The sequence below is a fragment of the Mesocricetus auratus genome, unplaced genomic scaffold (assembly GCF_017639785.1).
Source record: "Mesocricetus auratus isolate SY011 unplaced genomic scaffold, BCM_Maur_2.0 Super-Scaffold_100031, whole genome shotgun sequence".
Taxonomy (NCBI): Eukaryota; Metazoa; Chordata; class Mammalia; order Rodentia; family Cricetidae; genus Mesocricetus; species Mesocricetus auratus.
In genome coordinates, this window is record NW_024429212.1 from 14514960 (window position 1) to 14538371 (window position 23412).

Below are 23412 nucleotides of genomic sequence, written 5' to 3' on the forward strand. Positions count from 1 at the left end.
TTATAATCGTTATAGTCAATTTTGGTTGTATACAGGATCCATTCATTCAATGGTGCCGATCTCAACTTTAAGGGCCAAAGCACTTTTTTGCATTGTGGATTCACATTCTTATAAGCTAAAGATTCTATGAGTATTCACCTAGCATCTGGATCTGCTACCCCTATTTGTACCGCTCTAGTCAATCTTTGCAAAAATGCAGTACAACCTTCCCTCAGATCCTGTGACCCCTTGGTATAGGGTTCTAGTCCCTTCCCTGATTCATGAACCTTATCCCAAGCATTCAAGGCTGCTGTGTGGCAAAGAGACAAGATGTGTTCATCATACGCAGCTTGAGTCTCTGGATCATCATAAAGACTCTCACAAAGAATTGTATCTCAGGGAGCTTTTTAACCTGTCTTTAAGCCCTGAAGTTCAAGGGCTTTTGCTTCTTCCCTCTATAAAGCCCTCCATTCTATTTGAGATGAATTTTCAATAGGGAAGCAAGATAGGTAGAACTAGGAGTCTAGGAGGATTTGGGGAAATGTAGTAAAGAGAGTCATCACCATGTGATCTTCCTGGAAGAGGACGCAAGTTTGTGTTCCCGGTAAGATAAGACCTTATAAAAATATATATTAGAAATTATGGGTAAATAATTAAGTCAGAGCTAGCTGATTAGAAACCATGGCAAATGGCCAACAGCTTCATAATTAATACAGTGTCTTGTGTGTTATTTGGGGGCTAAAGCGGCAAAGGAATCCAGGCAGGAATCCCGCAACAAACCCCAGTGGATACAGGCAGGTTAAACAGGCTGAGCCCACAGAAGGATTCAGTCTCATGTGACATCGAGGTGTATTGTTAACTATGGTTGTGAGGTCCTGCCAAAGTTCCAGCCTCTGAGGGAGTCAGAGAGACTTTCAGAATGTTGCATCATCATAGAAGATGACAGCAGTAAGAATGGTGATGACAGGATTGTGTCGAAATAAACTCCTGGTGATGGAAACAAACAGCAAGTAATGCTGGCTAAGGGACACAAAAAAGGGGGAGATACTTATAGACTGATGGTAAATTAATACAATTAATTAATTAAATCAGGATGGGAGTTCCTGAAAAATGAAAAAAAACAGGACTATCATGGATCCAGCTCTTCTACTCTTTGTTACAATCCGAAAGGTTTCTAAATTATGACCACACAGGGATAGCTTACACCAGAAGCCAGTGTGCAGAATCAGCCAATGTATCCATCAAAAGATTAAAGTCCCTTCCACCACTCTACCCAGCCAGAGCTGCCATCTCCTACTCCAGGGTCTGGCCTGTCCAGGACCTAAGGTCACGAAATGGTGCCACCCACATTCAGAATCAGTCTTTTCATCTCCACTAACCCCAACCCTATATCTAACCCTGTCATGTGACACTCTGCTTTTGATTTTCCAATCTGATTCCCATGGTAACTATTAATTTACTGTCAGTCTACAAGTATTTCTCTCTCTCTTTTCCTGTCCATTGGTCAGTACTACTTGTTCTTTTTATGTTTTTCTTAATGACAGCCATCTGACTAGAATCGTCATGGGGGATGTCCTCTGTATGCTGTGACTGTATGTTTCTCTTATTGGTTGATGAATAAAGCTGTTTTGGCCAATGGACAGACAGAATTCAGCTAGGTGGGAATTCTGAACAAAGATGAAGAGGGAAGGAAGACAGAGAACAGATGCCATGTAGCCACCAGGAAGTCAGGATGCCAGGGACATCAGTGGTAAGCCAAGGCCACGTGGAGATACACAGATTATCAGAAATGATCTGTGTTAATAATTAAGAGAGAGCTAGACAGTAAGAAGCCTAACCCATTGGTTAAACAATTGTAACTGATATTAAGTCTCAGAGTGGTTATTTCATTAAGCAGGTGCGGTGATCCAGAAGGTGGGGAGAAAACTGGTCCCGTAGGACCTAGACTAGACAGACAAAAGTCACCCTCAACAGAATCTGGATGCTTTGTCTTACATTTCCTCAACGACTAAGAATGTCGGTGTTTTCCATGTTCATTGCCTGCTTGTAGTTTTTAGTTTGAGTACTGTCATGTTCAAGCAATTTGACCATTTGTTGATTAATTCAGATGCTTAATATTTTGAGGTCTTTATGTATTCTGGATATTAATTCATAGTAGTTGTATATGGGATACATGTTTTTCTGCCATTCGGTAGGCAGGTTTTCTCTCCACTCTGACGATTATCTCATTTTCTGTGTTTTAATTTTATGTGACCCCATTCATCAATCTTATTAATTTTTGCATGTGTGTGTGTGTGTGTGTGTGTGTGTGTGTGTGTGTGTGTGTGTTCTGCTAGAGCTCTGTTTTACCTCACCTTCCCAAGGCACCCTTGGATTGGCTTAATAAGGAGGTGAACGGCAGATATCTAAGCAGGACAGGATAGGAGCCCTGGGAGAGAATCTGAGGCACAGGAGATTTGCCAGCAGACACAGAGGAAGTTGGCTGTAGAGTAGTGAGGAGAGGTAACAAGCCCTGTGGCAGGATGTAGGTTAATAGAGGGTGGTTAATTTAAGTTTTGAGAGCTAACAGGTGCCTTCAGCAGGTGAGGTAAAACAAACATCTTGATACATTGCACAAAACTGTTATCCCACAATCTTGTATCTTACTCTCTAGTTAAGGCTTCAATCACTATTTTGAAGAGTGGAGAGAGTAGGCCTCCTTGTTGGATGTCTGATTTGGGTGGAAATATGCATGTGTGTGCAGGCGCTTGTTTCTGTGTGTGTGTGTGTGTGTGTGTGTGTGTGTGTGAGTGTGTGTGTGTGTGTGTGTGTGTGTGTGGTGTAAGTCAATGTTGGCCATCCTCTAACTCTCTTCACCTTAGGTTTGAGTCGTTTTCTGAAACATGAGCTTGCTGGTTCAGCTATCGTGGCCAACCATGGCACAGAACACACCATCATCTTGGGTTGTGCGTGGATTCTCAGAGCTTGCTGTTTCAGCTAGACTGGCTGACCAGGATCTAGAACTTGGCTTCTAGGGGTCTAACACAGATCGTCATGCTTTACATAGCAAATGCTTTACAAACTGAGTCATCTCCTTGGCTACTCAAAATTACTTTAAAAAGATGGAAATGGGGCTGGAGAGATGGCTCAGCCGTTAAGAGCACTGACTGGTCTTCCTAGAGGTCCTGAGTTCAATTCCTAGCAACCACATGGTGGCTCACAGCCATTTATAATGATATCTGGTGCCCTCTTCTGGTGTGTAGGCATATATGGGGGCAGAATGTTTATACATAATAAATAAATATTTTTAAAAAGAGATGAAAATGTGTTACTGTCCTTTTTTATTAATTCGGAATTTGAAATTTTATCAGCAGAAAGCTTTGTCTGAGTAGACGGTTCAGGTGCATTCGTCCCTGTTTCCCAGAGGACAGCTTAGTTTATTCGACAGCCTCATTTGTCCGTTTATTCTGCCTCTCTGCTGTTCCGAGCACGCTGTGGGCACAGTTAGTTCTGCCACAGCAGATGGTTACAACTTTACAATACCTGTGTAGAGCATCTCTCCTCTTTTCTTGCCCAGGCTTTTCTTCAAGTTCTGTTTGCTCATTTCCCCAAGTCCAGCCCCTATGTTGGAAGGCATTTAAAGACCTGGGGCATTTCCCAGCTCATGGTAACTGTAGAATGCTGTCTTTAAAAAAAGAAATCTTGAGTCCAGCACGGGGCCTCGAACTTGTAATCCTAGCACTCGGGATGTGGAGGCAAGAGGAGTTTGAAGCCAACATGGCTTACGGAGTGAGCACTGGGACAGTTTTGGGGGTCTTTCTCTAGCAAAGCAAACACACAGGAAAGGAGGGAATCTCAGAAGACTTTCTGTGTTATTCTTCAGTCTGTCTGTGTTGGGACTGACTTACAGTTACAGATCAGTGGCTTACACACTGCCTTTGCAATGTCCCCATTTCCCAATTATCCCTTGATTCAGACACTGGTGTCCTGTCATAGCTTACCAAATAGTGCACGCATCCATATCTCTTTCTTAGATGGAAAGACCAATAGAAAACCTATCCTGTCACTGGAGCTGAAGGCCTTAACTGCTCTCTGTCATCTCCACTCGCCTTTAAAGGAAGATTGTCCCTGGCATATATGTTAGGAAATACAGAGGCGGTGTCACCACTGTGTACCGGGGACTTACGTAGCTTTTTTTTACAATTGGTTTCACCTCTGCTTCATTTAATGATTTCTGTTCATAATATGTTACGAGTTGCTCATGATGACATGGATTTCATTTCTTCATAGTAATTTTTTTTAAATCTAGCAATTGGTACCTTATGAAAAGATGGTTTTGAATTACCACATGATGGCAGCGTGGGCAAGCACTTTCCTCCTCAGCCAGGGCTCTCGACACCCACAGAGAAACTGCTCTTCCTTGGTCCCTGCTTAGAGCACACAGGCTACATCTAGAAAAGGCCAGCAGGATATCCGCTCAAAAATCTGTGCTTCCTAGCTTCACCTTCGCCTGCCCTACCCAAGTCAGCTGAAGTCACGTGCCACACGCAGATGCTAGGCTTCCTCTCTGTTCCAAAGGGTCCTGCAGACCCAGGCAGGTGCTTTGTGTCACCCAAACCAGCCACATTTTGTGTGACATCTGGCCACTTTCTGTCAACCATATCTGTCTTCTGCTTTCCTTAAGCATTAGGAGCAGCTCTATGTTATTAAGAGGTAGACTATGAGTTGTGTAGACCTGGGCGTGGAGAGCTCAGTACCCAGCAAGAACTCACACGGATGAAAATCAAACAGGAGGAGGAAATATTCTCTCTCTCTCTCTCTCTCTCTCTCTCTCTCTCTCTCTCTCTCTCTCTCTCTCTCTCTCTGTCTCTCTCTGTCTCTCTCTCTGTCTCTCTCTGTCTCTCTGTCTTTGTCTCTCTCTCTCTCTTTCTCTCTCTCTCTGTCTCTTTCTCTTTGTCTCTCTCTCTTGATAATTCTGCTCTAAGGGGGGAAAAAGAAAGGATTTTGTTCATTGTTCCTTGAGTAGACAGAAGTAGAGCCCCGGGTTTGAATTGCAGGGTAAAGGGTAAGATGAGGATAGAGGGAACAGCGGCGACTGTCTCCACGTCACAGCATCTTATGGATGGAAGCCAAAGGTCAAATGGAAGGTGGGTCTGTCCCCCAAAATAAAACGTTGTAGGCAGCAGCTGCCTGCACTCATTTGCCGGTGATACGCGGACACTCCAGCCACGTCCCTGCAAGGCAGCGGCCATGAAGCTCTGCTTCCCTTTTTATGGGAGGAGCTGGCACAGACGAGGAGGGGAGTCGTGGAGAAGCCAGGGACACAGATGCTCTCCCTACACGGTGTCATGTCCCTGGGCTTTCCCTCCGTCACCTGCCATCGCCCTACTGTGCGCTTAGCTCATTTCCTCACTCCATAAACACGCACCCACTCAGTAGCTTTCTCCTCTGACTTTTGACCCGACCACGTGGTCTGTGGAGAGGGGCGGAGTCTTGTGGAGGGGAAGCACAAGAATTTAGACAAAAGGCAACAGTGGGCATTTCTGTTTATTACGTTAAGGGATATTCGCTTTCTCTTCTTCTTTGTTGTTTATCATTGTGTGCCCACATGCCAGGGTACCCACCTCGAGGCTGGAGGACAATTTTGTGGGGTCAGCTCCCTCCTCTACCTTACATGGATCCAAGATGGAGCAGTGTCTCCGGGCTTGTACAGCTGCAGCCTTTAGAGCGCTTCCCCAATGAGCTACCGCGCCGGCCCTACTTATTATTTTCCAAGTGATTCTTTTAAAAATGATTTTTATAAGGATAGTTTCCTCAGCCAAATTCCTGGAATCCAGTTGCAGAGAAGGAGGAGTGATGAGCAAAGGGGTCAAGACCGGGTCCGGGAAATCCACAGAAACAGCTGAACAAGGGGGAGCTCATGGATGCCAGACTGAGAGCCCCGAAACCAGTACGGGACTGACCCACACCCCCTGAACGTGGGTGTCAGTTAGGAGACCCGGACAGTCTATGGGACCTCTAACAGTGGAAGAGTGTTTATCTCTAGTGTATGAATGGACATCGGGTAATCATTCCCATAGAGGGATGCTCTCTCAGCCTAGACACAGGGGAAAGGCCTAGACCCTGCTCCAAATGATGTGACAGACTTTGAAGATCCCCCATGGAAGGCCTCACCCTTCCTGGGGAGCAGAAAGGGCATGGGATAGGGGGCTGGTTGGGGGCAGGGGAGGAGGTGAGGGAGAGGGAACTGGGATTGACATATGAAGCAATATTGTTTGTAATTTAGATAAAAATATATAGAAAAAGAAGCAAACAGAAAAAAGAATAGCTTCAATTTTAGAAAAAGTCCTAAAAACACTAAACCTGTTTACCAAGGGAACACAGGGAATTTCCACAGAAAGGAACACACTTGCAACATTCCCCAGTTGTGTAATCTCCCTTAGTTTTTACTGTGCCAAGGACCCTGGGGAGGGAGTTCCGGCAAAGAGACTGTCAAAGTTCTCCTCAGTGCAAGGACTGCTGTCCCTCACTGCATTTCCTGCCCTCCCAATTCTTGGCTTAAGTCAACAAGACTTTGGATGAGTTCTCTTTCAGTTTCATTTTTGCTGAAGCATGTGATTTTTTTGCAGTGTGTGTGTGTGTGTGTGTGTGTGTGTGTGTGTGTGTGTGTGTTGGGTGTGCTTATAAAAACAGGAGCATAGGAAGATACTGGAAGGAAAGCAGAGGCAGCCTAGAGCAGCTGAGAAGTGTACTTGCAACCAACCTTTGGGGACCAGGTATGTTTACTTTGTCTTCCTTCACCTGGACTGGATTTCCAGTTAAAAGTGGCCATGGAGGGAAGGTTGGAAGAGGCAGGTTATGTCTTGTCTGGTCTGCAGGCGTCTGTGGCTGACTTTGGGGTTTGAAGCTTAGTGTCATTCCTTTGATTAGTGACATTGCACAGTGGCAGCCTGACACTGCAGACTCCCTGCTCTGGCAGCTTTGGGAACAGCCCTGGGAGGGAGCCCGACTACTGCCTTAGCCTAGACCACAGCCTCACCATCCCTGGCCAGGCTCACAGGCAACCGCAGTCAGAAGAACATCTTTCCTGTGTAGGAATCATCCGAGAAAATGTCAGCACAGGAGCTTGGTAACATCTATTAGAAATACATTTAGTTTCTGTCCACTACCTTTTATTAAGCATAAGTAGATAGGCAGACCCTCTTTGTGGATGTCTAGGGTGATGTGAAATATATACAAATAATATAGAGCTAAATGTATTTTTCGTGCTATTGATCTTACTCTTCTATTTATGGGTAAAGAAAACCTGTGACTTCACCTGTTAACCTAAATTCTCAGAATTCTGTACTTTGTCTTTCTTTGGCATAACGTCCTCAGGCTTATCTGTGTTGCAGTGTGCAAGAGAATTTAATTATTTTCTCTGGCTGAATAATATTCTATCATGTTACAATCACACTGTGTCCATCTACACACCTGTAGATAGTCTGTTGATGGGAGATTCAGTTATTTCCACATTTTGGGTGTTGTGAATATGGCTGCCATGATCATTGCTTTCCGAAGGTCTGTCCAAGCCCTCACCTGTGTGTTGTATGTAATCAAAGCAGAGTTCTTGGACCGAATGTTAGTACTCATTTCATAGGACACAAGACTACGCTCCGTGAGGTAGTATGACTCTCCACACTTAGCGGCAGTGCATGAACATCTAAGATTTTTTAATCCTGGTTTACATGTATTTGCTTTTGTATTGTGTGGTGACTGTCCTTCTGGGTACAAGGTGACATCTTTTGGTTTTGGGTGACACTTCCTCAGTGTTTCCTAAAGCCTCCTTATCATGCACTCTGGGATTGAAAATTATTGAGGAAGAAAATCAAATAGGTTTTAAAAGAGCCTCATTCTTGCTTAGACTGCAAACACAAGCGAAACCAAGCATGGGGTTTCAAGTAAATGTGTATGTTATTGGGAAGCAAGACTCAATATCAGTAAGTTACAAGAAGCCAAATCACACAATGAGATTATGTGACTATAGACTTTTATACCAGGCCCCCAGTGCCACAAGACAGAATACGTGTAACTAAAGTTTCTTCATTTGGCTTCCAGGCTTTCTTGTTAAAACTGACTCACTCATCGTCGTGGGAACACAGGCTCCTTATCTTTCAGGTGGGTCCTTCCCAGGTTGAGCATTGCATCTTCTTCAAATGCATTCTTTAAAATTTTAGAGTTTTCTTTTACGGAGTGATTAGCAGTATTTTATGTTATCTTGTGTGCTTATGGCCGATCCTGCTCCTTCTTTGGAGAAATGTCTAATCCAGTGTTTTGCCCATGTTAAAACTGAGTTATCTGTGAGGAATTTAAAGAACGCTCCTTGTTTAAAACAATCTTAAATTTGTGTAATGTTTTACCTCATATGTAATGTACAGGACTCATCAGCCATTCTCGGGTTTCCTTTTTATACTCTTTTTATAAATCATCTAGTGTACAAAAGTTCTTAATTTTACAAAGTGGATTTTATCTACTTATTCACTCATGTTGAGATTTTGGTATCATACTCAAGAAATAAGCCCTGCTTGAAATCCAAGTTAGGTAAAGCAGAGACCAGGTTAGCCCCAGGTGAGCCTGTTGCAGCAATTACTGCTTGTTCCCTGTAGACAGAATCTGTGACAGATAGGGGGTGGGGTTAGACAGTGAAAAGTCAAGTAAATCCACATGGGGTCCACACTGTCTATTCACCTGCACATGTCAGTGTCTGTGTAATTCATGGGTGTCTTACAAAGTTCCTATACATTATCAGCCTCTTTAAAATCTGTTCACAGAGGAAACAGGGCTTAGAACCCACTGGTCTGCCATTTTGCTGGGCCGTTTAGGTTTTGATCTCCTTGGCAGTATGCACTAATCCCAAACTAGTAGGTACTTAACAGATTTTGGGAGGTCACATGCTAAAGATGTTCATTCCAACCAAGCCTTAGCATATTGTTAGACCTTAACGAAGGTAATCGTTGTTTGGGTTTCTTTACATTGAGGTGAAACCTCATACGTTGGGGAAGTCTTATGTCAATAAAGCACTGTTGAGCCAATAGGAATCTAGATAGGTGGGACTAGGAGTCCAGGAGGACTCTGGGTAGGAGAAACACAAGTTCCAGATGTGATGCCATGGGGTAGGGAGCCTGGAAACTTCTCCGGTAAGAGACATACTTAGATTAACAATTATGGGGCAATTACTTAAGTCAGAGCTAGCCAGTAAGAAACAAGCAAGGCCAACAGCTTCATAATTAATATAGCCTTCTGTGTGTTTATTTGAGACTGATGCGGCTCTAGAACCAGGCTGGCGGGAAGGCTTCTCTCAAGGAAAAAGCTTCTCTTTACACTCATAGATAATGGAGCCATGTGTTACTGAAGGAAGAGGAGAATGTCCTCCGTATCTATTCACTGACAATAGGAAATGTACAAATGTCATCAGTCCTAAGACATCTGGGACTGATGCATAGCATGGCTTTGTATACTAATTGCAGTTTCTTCTAGTGTGGCAAGTTGCTATGGCCAGTGGACCGCAAATGATGGCCCCTATTTGTCTGGTGGAAAACAAAAAGGAGCGTCTGTCTGTGAACCAGAAAGCCGTAGAGATTCTAGACGAGATTTCTCAGCCAGTGGTAGTCGTGGCCATCGTGGGACTGTACCGTACTGGGAAGTCCTACCTGATGAACCGTCTGGCGGGACAAAATCATGGTGAGTGGCACGCTGGTTACTAGACAAAGGTTTGCCTGTCTTTGTCACAGCATCTTAATTCTTACTTCTTTATTTTATATTTTTCCTCTTCTTGTGTGTCTCTGCTTCAGAACCCACACCAATTTGAATAGTTTGTAAAAAAAAAAGTGACTTTTGATTCATTTGTTGGTTGGCCTGGTTATAGCTGATTAGTTCCACCTGCTCTTAAACCAGTGAGGATTCTCCAGCCTCTGCTCCCTGCCTACAGGGATTATGGGTGTGTCCAACTGTGACTGGCTCAGAACCTTCTCACTGCAGCCACCAGAGAGCTCCATGTTTTCTGATTGGTGGTCCCTCCTTGTTTCCATTTGGAGCCCTGGTGTGGCCTCACTCTCACGTTAAATGTCCCCTATAGCCTGAGATGGGCCACTCGTGAGCTAGGACGGTGTCTGGAAAGATGGAGCACCATTTTGAGTGTTGAGCTTCACTCACTGTCAGTTCTACAGCTCACATCTGCTTTCCCGAGCGTCGTCCTCTTGGGTGCTTTGTCGAAGCTGTGTCCAGAGCACCAGAGAGCACAACTTAAGGGGAGGGATGACTCTGGACACTCACTGGAGTCATTGACCCTGGCACCACACGGAGGCAGCTGGAGGACATGGAAGACAGATGTCAGAGGCTGAGGAAGGGACCGGGGACCCAGTCCTAAGTCCAGTATCACTCCGCTGGTACTTTGTCCTCCAGTTAGGCTTCAACTCTTCAATTCACATCTTTGGAATCCCTCAAAATGGTGCTGGCTGCTGAGCACTGACATTTTAGCCCAGGGGGACTTTGGGCACTGGTGTTTTAATAAAGGGGGTTGCTGTGCCCTGACATTTTAGAACATGAGGCCATGGAGCACTGACGTTTTAGCACACGAGGTTTCTGGACAGTGAGTTTTAGCACACAAGGTTTCTGGACAGTGAGTTTTAGCACAGGGGCTTCTGGACAGTGAGTTTTAGCACACGGGGCTTCTGGACAGTGAGTTTTAGCACACAAGGTTTCTGGACAGTGAGTTTTAGCACACGAGGTTTCTGGACAGTGAGTTTTAGCACACGGGGCTTCTGGACAGTGAGTTTTAGCACACAAGGCTTCTGGACAGTGAGTTTTAGCACAGGGGCTTCTGGACAGTGCGTTTTAGCACACGGGGCTTCTGGACAGTGAGTTTTAGCACACAAGGTTTCTGGACAGTGAGTTTTAGCACACGAGGTTTCTGGACAGTGAGTTTTAGCACACGAGGTTTCTGGACAGTGAGTTTTAGCACACGGGGCTTCTGGACAGTGAGTTTTAGCACACGGGGCTTCTGGACAGTGAGTTTTAGCACACGGGGCTTCTGGACAGTGAGTTTTAGCACACGGGGCTTCTGGACAGTGAGTTTTAGCACACGAGGCTGTCCAGCACTGATGCTGTAGCACACAAGGCTATCTGTGCAGGAAATGCACATACAAACCCTGCCTCCTTACCTCTCCCTCAGGCTTCCCTCTGGGCTCCACCGTGCAGTCTGAAACCAAGGGCATCTGGATGTGCTGTGTGCCCCACCCCACCAAGCCAAAGCACACGCTGGTCCTCCTGGACACCGAGGGCCTGGGGGACGTGGAGAAGGTAGGATGAGGCTAAGGCTGACCATTATGAACCCTTTTGACCCAACTGCCTGATGTGTTCATAAACAGATTTATGTTCTACAGACTGAACTACACAGGTGAGATAAATACTGATCTAGTTAGATTTCACTCTTAGATAGGGTCAGATTTTTTAATTTATTTTATTTTATTTTTAGACAGGGTTTCTCTATGTTGTCCTGGGTGTCCTAGAACTTGTCTGTAGATCAGGCTGGTCTCAAACTCATAGAGACCTGCCTGCCTATGTATTATATTAGGGAAAATTATGCTTTCATTTCTTGTCATTTGGGTGAGTGATTTCATTCAATCCAAGAAAAGTTTATTTAGCAATTACATTCCTGGGGAGTAGTTAGGTATTAGTGAACAAAACAAAGGATTTTCCTCTGAGAACCCTCTAGTTTCACTGAGAATCCCACCCGGGTGTACGCTGATACAGCCCAGTACCTGGGGAGAAGCAGGACAGAGAGAGGAAGGGCTGTTTGGGGCAGCATCTGACCTCTGAGCTCCAGAAGGAGAGCTGGGCTGGAACATTTGAGCTGGCCTGTGTTGGGTCAGGTGTGTTGAGTCTCTGTCTCTCATGCCTGCCCACCACTGGACGTCTGCCCTGGAGGCCTTGCCATTCAAGGTGCTGGCTTCTTGTGCCCTGATGCCCATCAGTACTCCCGCAGCTGGAGGAACAAGGTCTTCCGTTTTAAGGTGACCCGGGCAGACGGTGCTACTTCTACTAGGAGCAGTCAGGTAGAAGGATGCTTCCGTGAGAAGATAGATGACTTCAGCCCATCTCAATGGAGGAAGAACGACTTCTGTCTCGTCACCTGAGAAAACTAGGACACGTTTTGGAGATGGGGTTAAGTAGTTAGGCTTACACTTTTGAGAGACATGTCTTTATGTGTAGGATGTGTGCCAGCCTGTGGTACATGCATGTGAGCACAGGCATCTTCGGTGTTCATAGGCTTTGGATTCCCCGGGGGCTGGAGTCACAGCAAGTCAGAAGCAGCCTGGTGTGGATGCTGGGAACAAACATCAGCCCTCTGGAAGAGCAGCAAGTGTTCTTACCACTGAGCCATCTGTCCAACCGCTTGGATTCACATTTGTTTTTTTAATGGTGAAACTTAACCACCTGTCCATAGGGCGTTCAGGAAGTTCTTGACAGAGCTGACCGTGCAGGCAGTGAAGGCACATGTTTCTCCCACAATAACTACTTGGATGAATTTGGTTTTCTTAAGTATGTGAGACGTTGTGTGGTTCATTGGGTGACTGTGGACCTGTGTGTGTGTTAGGAAACGCCACACCTCTTTCCAGCCTCATCCGGGTCCCAGAGACTAAAATGCACTGTGTGGCTGGTGCAGTAAGAGGCTCCCCACCCTGCCTCATCTGGCCTCAGGTTCATCCTTTCATTCCTCCCCTCGGTGTTAGACGTCTGAGAGCAGTGTCTGAATTCGCAGGTTTTCCATTTTCCTCCAGAGGGGCATTAGTAGCACTGCATATTTGTAATTGGCTCATGTCATACAGCCCACTGCTCTAAGATTTACACATGTTGTTTCCAGTGGCAGGCTTTCTCTCCTTTTTAAATGCTGTGTTGGTATTCCTCATTGTCTGTACCCGTCCAATGGGAGCAGGCATAGTCCGTTGACGCTCTGACTATTGTATACATTGATGGGATTCAGCACTCTATCCCGAGACGCACACGTCCATGGTCACCTCACTGCTCTCTTTGCGGTGTCTCTTAGCAGCACTTTAAAAAGGAATTTGAATAAACCTCACTGTTCTGACAACTACAGCCTAGTAACTTGTTCTAAGTCAGGGTGTGTGCTGTTGCTCTTCCTCAAGATTAATGTGGTTAAAGAGGGTATTTTGTGATTTCCTGTGAGTTGTAGGACTTTACTTTATAAAGAATATCGTTGGCAATGTCTGTAACTACTTTTAAACCATCTGTGAAGCAGCAGGCATGTTTTTAAAACTAAAGTTCCATCAGGACTCTGTGTCTACTTGTCTTCTAAGCTGGGACTTTGATTTGTCCCAGTGCAGGTGCTTGTAGGCTCTGTGACATTCCCTATGAGATCACCTGTGATGTGACAGTTTCTGTGAGGTCACCTGTGCTGTGAGTGTCTGTGAGGTCACCTGTGCTGTGAGTATCTGTGAGGTCACCTGTGCTGTGAGTATCTGTGAGGTCACCTGTGCTGTGACAGAGTGTGTGAGATCACCTGTGCTGTAACACTGTATGAGAAGTCACCTGTGCTGTGAGTGTCTGTCAGGTCACCTGTGCTGTGACAGTCTCTGTGAGGTCACCTGTGATGACACTCTCTGTGAGATCACCTGTGCTGTGAGTGTCTATGAGGTCACCTGTGCTGTAAGTGACTGTGAGGTCACCTGTTCTGTGAGTGTCTATGAGGTCACCTGTGCTGTGACACTCTCTGTGAGGTCACCTGTGCTGTGACACTCTCTGTGAGGTCACCTGTGCAGTGACAGTGTCTGAGGTCATATGGGAATCAGTACATAAAGCTTGTGCAATCATTTGTTTTATTGCTCTTGGCCTTTCTGATCCATAGGATGAAATTGCAAAGCAGTTTTAAATGCAGTTCCCTGATGGCTAAGACTGTTGAACCTTTTATTATGTGTTTCTTAGTGTTTGAGTTCTATGCCCAAGTTTTAAATTGGACTATTTGTTTTCTTCATGTTCAATTATTTGTTTGTTTTTGCTTTCAGCTCTCTATATATTCTGAACATTAACCATCTATCTGATGTTTAATGGTTATAGAATTTTTCCTATTCATAAATCCTGCCTTCTAATTTCTCTCAATGACTATGAGACCTGGGTCCTGTTGAGAAAAATCTGCTCTTGAGCAAATGAGTCCAAGCCCATTCCCCATCCTCTCTCCCTTATGAGTCAGGGTGTCTTATCTTACAGTGAGATCTTTGCTCCACTTGGAGCTGTGTTCTGTGTACAGCGATGTGGGTTCAACCAAGCTTCTCAGGTGACCTCGATACTTTCTCTATCCAGCAAACACACTCTTTCTCCATCTGCTTTGGACTTCGAGTTCTTGGAATAACAAGGCCACAGGGCCAATCCAAATGGACTCCTGGAGAGAGCTCTCCTCAGCCCTCTGTTCTCCCATGTCTTCCAGGGTGACCCTAAGAATGACTCGTGGATCTTTGCCCTGGCCGTGCTTCTGAGCAGCACCTTGGTCTGCAACAGCATGAGCACCATCAACCACCAGGCCCTGGAGCAGCTGCAGTATCCTTGCAGGACCTGAGCCCCAGGCTTCCCTGACTGCTCTGCATGCATTTGGAGACTCTCACCTGAGCTGTCACTGTGTGTCTTATTTTTCCTAAGAGAATCATGAGGATGTGTGCATGAATTCACTTTTCCTTAACTGAGTGCCAGTTATGTCACAGAACTCACTGAGCTGATCAGGGCAAAGTCTTCCCCAAGTCCTGATGGGATAAAGAATTCCACAGAGTTCGTGAGTTTCTTTCCAGACTTTGTCTGGACTGTTCGGGATTTCATGCTGGAGCTGAAGTTGGATGGACACAGCATCACGGAGGATCAGTACCTGGAGAATGCCCTGAAGCTGAACACAGGTACAGGAGGGGCTGGGGTGAGGGCTGGGATCTGCTGAGCTGCTCCCATCCTCTGTGGGGTCCTTCTGTATTGCAGTGGGATTGAGGTCTGCAGAGAGGCTGACAGGTCATTGGCTGATAATGTCTGGGAACTGGGTTTAATTTCTTTTGAGAGAAGTAGAGCCTGGAACACAGCAAAATCAATCCTAGCTAAGGTCTTTAAAGTTTGTATGAGCATCTAGAGCATACGGCATCCAAAACTTCTCCAAGTCCAGGCCTCTGTATTGCTGATTTTTATATCTGCCTTCCTTTAAGAAGCAGTTGGATACATAATTCTCATTCATACAGTGATCATAGACAGCCCGTCTCAAAGAGTTATGCATTGTTCTTCTCATGGAGGAACATTGGTTTTTAGGGCTGGGTTGGTTGTGTTGTCTGTAAAACAGCTATGTTCTAAGTACACTGACAGATGTTCTTTCCAGTCGACGCCTTCTCAGTGTCCATCACGTTTATCACAGTAGTCTGCTTTCACTCATTCCGCGGTGTCTGTGTCAGTTATAATCATGATCCATGAACTGTTTCTAATAGACGTTATTCACCCGAGAGGAGCTGATGAAGCCTTGTGTGGAATGCCATTTCTGATTTGCCCTCTGCTTTCACTTTTCTGTCTGTGCTTTCTCCAAGCATTAAAAACATAGTAGGTGGGAAAGCATTCCAGTTTCCCGTGAGAAACCTGCTTCTACATGGAGACCCATGACCCCATATGCACGGACACAGGACAACATGCATACATACCCTACACCCATCTGCATAAGAGAAAGAAACAAAATTCCCAATACAGCACTTTCCTGAAGTGCGGTGAGCCGATGACATTAAGGAGGAGACAAAGACATCAGGAGGGCTCTCAGTCAATACTGGAGACCCCAGGTTTATTCCAGAATCATCTTAAATAACTATCCACAAGCGGGGTACTGGCAGAAGACATCTATTATCATGTATATAGAGCTGAAACCAACTCTTTCCTTTAATCCCAGAGACACTCCTAAGCTGCACACACTCAATCTCAGACACCTCATGTCAGCACATCTCACTAGCCTTCAAGGTGGACGTAGCTTTGCCCAGGCCTAGGTCTTTTGTTGCACAAACTAGGTGCCATGGTCAGGTCTGTGGATCTCACCCACGTGCTCTTCCAGAGAGTGAAATGTCTCACCAGACTTCTGCCAAGTGCAAGCTTGCTATCCTTTGACATGCAAAGAAGTGTTGCGTGTGTCTGGCGCAGAGACCTGTGAGTGCAGAGCACTCACACAGACAAGAGCCCCTGACATTGCTCTCTGCTCTGAGACTCTTCCCCCTGCTCTCTGTTTCCCCAACACCAGGCAACAATCCCAGAATCCAAGCATCCAACTTGTCCAGGGAGTGCATCAGACATTTCTTTCCTAAACGGAAGTGCTTTGTGTTTGACCGGCCAACGAGTGACAAAGGACTCTTGCAAAAAATTGAGACTGTCTCAGAAGACCAAATGGATCCCAAGTTCCTGGAACAAACAAGGGCTTTTGTTTCTTACATCTTCACTTATGCAAAGATCAAGACCCTCAGAGAGGGAATTAAGGTCACTGGGAATCGTGAGTGTTTCATTTTGTTTTTGAAGATACCTCTGTATAGAGTAGTATACGGTGAATTTATTAGTATGTGTATATTTTTAAAAATTATCTATACAATGATAATATACTTGTATCCCTACTCTGAAAAAAATCTATGTTTTGTGCTTAAATGTAGATTACAAGTCCTTCTTTAAAGACTTCACCACTAGTATTATGTCAGTAACATACCTATATAAAATTCCCAACTAATAATAAAGTCACTGGTGAAAAGGGACTTAATCACCTATAAAATCGGTTTTAAACAACTAAAGATGATATATTCTATTTTCTTTGGGGCTCTCTCCTATATTAATTATTTCTTGAATGACAAAGAGAAATGTAATTTGGAAATTAAAATAGTTCCAATATAAATCCTAGTGTTTAAGCTGTGCAAATTGATACTATTAAGAAATCATGTGATATGTGTTTCCTTGTTAGTTCATACAATCCATTTTCCTCTAAAGTTTCAGATGCAAAATTATATTATTCATACAGTGGAATTTATTACATGGAGATGAATTTTAACTTGTAGCGTTATGAACTAGAAAAACACAAATACAAAAGAACACTATGGAAAAGATTGGTGGCTTGCCGAGGGAGGGGTGTGTGTGGATGTGAGTCTGTGTATGAGTGTGCAAATGTAGCTATGAGATTTAGAAGTGTAGTCTTATACTTGTAACTTCATATTTATCACCCAAAACTCCTGGCTCATAAAGGACTGGGGACTCTGGTGACCACCTACGTGGAGGCCATCAACAGTGGAGCCGTGCCTTGTCTGGAAGACGCTGTGACAACTCTGGCCCAGCGTGAGAACTCAGCAGCTGTGCAGAAGGCCGCTGACCACTACGATGAGCAGATGGCCCGGCGACTGAGGCTCCCCACAGACACGCTCCAGGAGCTGCTGGGTGAGCACACAGCCTGTGAGAAGGAGGCCATTGCTGTCTTCATGGAGCACTCCTTCAAGGACGAAGACCAGCAATTCCAGAGGAAGCTGCTGGTAATGTTTGTGTCGTTAGCTCTCATGACTCTACCCCGTCAGGACTGTAGCACGGCTGAGTCTTCATCGAGCACAGGTGTAAACTCTCACGACTCTACCCCGTCAGGATTGTAGGCGGCTGAGCCTTCATTGACCACAGGTGCAATGAGCATCTCTGCGTCAAAGACTGCATGTCCCCTCTTAAACAACGCCTGAATTTTTATCCAGAAATCTGTAATGGCTGGAATAATGAGTATATGGTGTCCTAAATCCTTCACCCAGCTGATGTTTGTGGATTTCAGTTCTGCCCAGAACACCTACAGCTCATCCCTGAACTTGCTGTATTCTTCTTCTATGAAAGAAGAAGACCTCTAGTTTCTCACTAGAGTCTCACTGCAGGTCACTGCTCATCTATGGCTCCTTGTCATATCATGGTGTCATTGAAGGCAGAATTACAGGCGGTGACACCCACAAGGAACCAGAGATGTAAGATGCAGATCCATCTTTTTACAGAAAGTTAGGAGGTTAGAACTTATAGGGCATTTACTGTGGTCCTGCGTAGATTTTTTTTAGGATCCTCATTCAGGTCTTAGCATCTCACATACACTTGAGGTCTTCTTACACTGGAATGCATTCTCATGGGAAATAGGTTGACTCTTGTCCAGTTTCTGGGAATTTTATCTCTTCTGTCCTTCAAAGTGTGGAATTCTGTACGTTTCCCTTGTAGGAATTGATAGATAAGAAGAGAATAATTTTCATGCTACGGAATGAAGAAGCATCAGATAAATACTGCCGTGAAGAACTCAATCGGCTTTCAAAGGCTTTTATGGAAAATATTTCAACATTTTCAGTTCCTGGAGGGCACGGGCTCTACATGGAAAAGAGGGAACAGATTGAACATGACTACTGGCGGGTGCCCAGGAAAGGGGTGAAGGTGAGGAGCAGGGAGCACGGGACAAGGGTGAGGAGCAGGGAGCACGGGACGGGGTGAGGCATAGGGAGCACAGGACAGGGGTGAGGTGTAGGAGCACAGGGCAGGGGTGAGGCATAGGGAGCACAGGACAGGGGTGAGGAGCAGGGAGCACAGGGCAGGGGTGAGGTGCAGGGAGCACAGGACAGGGGTGAGGCGTAGGGAGCACAGGACAGGGGTGAGGTGTAGGAGCACAGGGCAGGGGTGAGGCATAGGGAGCACAGGACAGGGGTGAGGAGCAGGGAGCACAGGGCAGGGGTGAGGTGCAGGGAGCACAGGACAGGAGTGAGGCATAGGGAGCACAGGACAGGGGTGAGGTGTAGGAGCACAGGGCAGGGGTGAGGCATAGGGAGCACAGGACAGAGTTGAGGCGTAGGGAGCACAGGGCAGGGGTGAGGTGCAGGGAGCACAGGGCAGGGGTGAGGTGCAGGGAGCACAGGACAGGGGTGAGGCGTAGGGAGCACAGGTACTATGATCCGGGGAAAGGCGCTGTCATAAGACCTGAGCACAGCACTGCCTGAGAGGAGTAAGCAAACACGAGCACATCAGGGCGACTTCAGCTTCAGGTCGGTGCTTTCGACAAAATCAGGGCTTTGCAAAGCAAGGCAAGTGCTTTACCCTCAAGTCCGTCACCAGGACCCGGCTCAGCTAAACGAGGCTGCTAGTTACTGTCAACTGTTGGAAATATTCTTGTGTATGTTCTGATGAATCACTTTGTGAGTCTGTCAGGTTGGCCTACCTATGGGGTGCTAATACATGTAAGAACACACCTAACACATTACTCCATTGTGGGCACCATGGTGAGCTCTTTCCTCAGACCTTTCTCTAGTTATCTTAAACGCCCTGGGTGATGCCCAACACTATTGTGGACAGTTTACAGACCTGTTCCCGATGCCCAGGTGGGTGAAGTGACTCACCCATGAACACATCCAGCAAGAGCAGAGGGGAGTGAAGCCCACATAGGGATGGCCCACTTTACACGGGGACGCAGTATCTGAGAGCATCACAGGCTGCAGTGAGCACAGCTGCCCGTGACGTGGACAGGCTGCATCTGGGAGAGTCTGAGGCTGGTGGCACTAGCGGGATGAACGGAGGAACCCTGGACCAGGAAGTATGCCGTCCCACTGAGGAGCATGGGCATCTGCAGGCTGCACCATAGCGTTTTTACAGCGCCGACAGTGAAGACTGCGTAGACGCACACAGCTACTCTCCCAGGACTTATCAGGGTTCTTCGCTCTTTGGTCCTACAGGCAAGGGAAGTCTTCCAGAGTTTTCTGCAGTCACAGGCCACCATCGAGAGTTCCATCCTGCAGGCAGACACAGCCCTCACCGCTGGGGAGAAGGCCATTGCAGGTACAGGAGCATGTCTCTTGGCTTTCAGGAGGGGTCAGATTCCTGCCATGGCTTCCTGATAGACGCCTCAGATGAGCAGCCCTCCATCCTTCTGTGCATGCTCACTCTGAGAGCAACAGGGAGTCCATCTGTGTTTCAGTCAGATGGGCAGGGTCTCCTCCATCACCCCCAGGAGCTCTCTCTCCATGGTGCGGGCCAGTGTGGAGTCTGGGGTTTCCTTCCAGATCTGAATTGCTCTCTGGGTTCTGGAATGTAGACATTTTACTTGACCCATCATCTCTTTCTTCCTCATCCACCCGGAATCCCCCATCCCTGCTTCCCTCCCTGATCTTCCTGGGGCAGAGGAGCGGGCCCAGAAGGAGGCGGCTGAGAAGGAGCAGGAGCTGCTGAGACAGAAGCAGAAGGAGCAGCAGCAGCTGATGGAGGCTCAGGAGAGAAGTCACAAGGAAAACCTAGAGCAGCTGCGCACAAAGCTGGTGCAGGAGAGAGAGCAGCTCATCAGAGACCAGAAAACGATGCTGCAGAAGCAGCTGCAGGTGGGAATCCCCATCCCCCAGAGGTCTTCCTACCTTGGGGAGCAGGCAAAAGTTTGTAGCCTGGTCATGAGAGGAAAACCCACCAAAATGTAGTGTTGCTATGGATGTCCCCCCATAGGATCTCAGTTGCTCCTTTGGGTTTTAGTGACTGTATCGTTTGATTTACTCTCAGGATATTTAAAATTGATCTCCTGGGGTCTCACTAAAAATAATCCCCAACCAGGCAGTTTCATATGGGTCAGCCATGGGTCTGGGTTCTCAAGGCCCATTTATCAGGCACCTGAATACTCACCCACCCCCTCCCCACCCAAAGATGATCTATGCTGACGTAAAACTGAACGAAATGTCCAGTTTGAAAGCACAGGGAATTAGCAGCTTCTGCAGGGTCTGTAGCTGTCTCCAGAGTGCACAGCCTGTTGGAGGCAGCACATGACTTAGCTGTTAGTGTTCATGCATTGGCACTGGCCTCTCTTGGGGGTTCTGACAGGGCACGCCCTCAGCTGCAGCCACTAAGAGAACCACCTGTGCACATTCACTATGTTCCCTTTTAAAATGCCCCGCCCACCTCCCGACATCCTCTCTCTCTCTCTCTCTTTCTCTCCCTCTGTCTGTTCCTCTCTTTCTCCCTCCCTCTGCATCTCTCCCCCTCCTCCCTTCCTCCTCTCTCCTGCTGCTCCTGTCTCCAGAGGCTGGGTCTTCCCTCTTGCCTTTCCCCCTCTTATGATCCCTTAAACTAATAAAAATCCCCTTTGCTTGAACCCTGTTGCATGGGGTCTTTCTCTCACAGGCAGCTTTTCTTAAATTAAAACAATCGGAGTGATTCTGTCATTGCCCATGAGCAAACACAATGCTAGCAGAGGTCTAAATCAATGGGTCTGTTGCCACCATCTGTATGGTGCGGTTGCCACACTCTCTCAGTGATCTGAGGTCTGCACGATCCAACCTCCTTCAGTGGGCGTGAGTGTAGGAACGTCTGCACACCTCTGCCAGCACTGCAGCCAGAACACACACTGTGGGTCAACATCCGTGAAGTGCCAACTCTCCTTCCCACAATGTGTAGGCCTAACTCACAGGAAATTCTTCATATAAGAGACATCACGTAGGGAACACCAAGGCCCCTTGCTAAAGGTTTAAAGCTATAATTCTTACAATGCTGGGATTTTATGATATTTTCTGCTCTCTCTTGGTTACTGTTTTAGGATCAAAAGGCTTTGCTTGAAGAAGGATTTAGGAAAAAATCTGAGGAAATGAATGGAGAAATACAGCGACTGAAGTATAACATCGAAGATATGAAAAGAAATAGTGGTTCTTTTGTAGATAATATTGTAAGAGGATTTGCTACAGTGATTTTTGCTCCTGCTTTATTAGTTGCAGAGGTTGTAAAAGGCTTTTTTCCCATATTTAAATAGGATCCACTCTTCTTCACTCTTCTTGGGATGAAATGGCAGACTGTTAATATATACTTTGTCTTATTTTGAAGCTTCATGTTTTCATTTTCATTCAGCAAATTTAAACATAAAAAGTGCTTATGAGAACATCTATGCCCCTCCCATATTAGATAGATCACACACACACATACACACACACACACACACACACACACACATATATTTTTTTTCACAGAAAGGGTATGCTTTCAGGGAACAAATTTTTGGAACCCTTCCTATGGAAACTAGTTATAAGTCACTGTGTGTTCTGGCAGTTACTGTTGGTCAACTGGACTGGCTATAGAATGATTCAGGACACAAACTCTTCTGCATCCTGTGAGCACCGTCTGTTCTAGGTTAGCTTGTGAGGATCACCTCAGGTTACTGTGGTAGGAAACCCACCCCATGTGTGGACAGCTCCATGCCTGTGGACTGCGGACAAAGTTACAGGGTGAGAGCAAGCTGGGCACTAACGCCCACCTCTCGTGACGTCCTGACTGTGGATGTCATGTGGTCATCAGCCTCAGCTTCTTTCCTATGCCTTCTCCGCCACGCTGAACGTATCAAGTGGTATCATGAACCATAACAAGTGCTTTATTTCTTAAGTTGCCGTTGCTGGGGTATTTTGTACTGAAAGAGGAAAAGTCATTGGTGTCATTGTAATAGGGATACATTTGGAAACTACCTAAACGTCATTGAATATGATTGGTAACATATTTTCATGTGCCATCCTTGATCTTGGAGTACTATATAGTCAAGTAACAAATGTCTGTCAAGCTTTCTCTATACTAATGTAAATTGAGCTAAAAGGTTTCTTATAAAATAAAGTCAAAACGACACATAGTAGTGTGATTATTATTTAAAACTCTTCTCTTCTATGAAAGTGCCCAGGAACAGATGCAATGCCTTCTGGGAGATTAATGAAGAACCTGATCCTTAGGCTTCCTTTAGGGAGGACAAATTGGAATGAAAAGTTGAAGAGACACACGCATTTCATTATGTCCTCAGTCTTAGAGGTTTCATGAAGAAGGCTGGGACAACAGTATATTCACATTTTAGAAGAGTGATAAGCTAAAATTCACTATTACATGATGACATTTCTGTTTCTAGAAATGGCAGAAGCTTTTAGAAGACAACTAAGATGAGGACTTGGGGGCCAGGAAGCAAAATGTTTGCATCTCAGTGCTGTTTTTTCTTAGTGGCTTTAAAAATAATTTAAATAACACATCTTATGTAACCCAATGTATCAAAATATTATTTCCACAGGCAGTCAATATAACTTGTGCATGGCACTGTAACGTTATGTTTATTTGTTTGCAAAGCTAGAGGGTAAGAGTTTTCACAGAGACAGCTGGTGCGGAGAATAAAGACTAATGTACAGGGAAAGTGAGAGGGGGCAGCTCACACATGGGCCAGTGGTCAAGCATGCACTCTGCTCCCGGGGAAGCTCAGCACACAACACCCACGTGGTACGGCTCACAGCTCCCCAGAATCCAGTGTGTCTGACTTCCTTTCCTGACCACCAAGGGCACCAGTACTCCCATCACACATCCCCGACTCCCACATACACATTCTTAAAATCACTTTAAAGGGATGTCCTGTCAAGACTGACAATGGGCCATACGGGTGAAGATGCG

The 23412-nt window shown here is 45.9% G+C and overlaps 1 protein-coding gene across 1 annotated transcript; it reads left to right on the top strand.

Annotated features, from left to right (window-relative positions):
* Window positions 1-6600: 6600 nt before the first annotated feature.
* LOC121135107 (guanylate-binding protein 6-like) lies at window positions 6601-22614 on the top strand. Its single transcript, XM_040733432.1, has 12 exons — window positions 6601-6734; window positions 8056-8115; window positions 9475-9678; window positions 11168-11295; window positions 14438-14547; window positions 14698-14894; window positions 16250-16495; window positions 17230-17510; window positions 18217-18423; window positions 19710-19812; window positions 20155-20348; window positions 21548-22614. The coding sequence occupies exons 3-12, from the start codon at window positions 9489-9491 to the stop codon at window positions 21755-21757; spliced, it is 1866 nt and encodes a 621-aa protein (XP_040589366.1). The 5' UTR covers window positions 6601-6734; window positions 8056-8115; window positions 9475-9488; the 3' UTR covers window positions 21758-22614.
* Window positions 22615-23412: the final 798 nt, after the last annotated feature.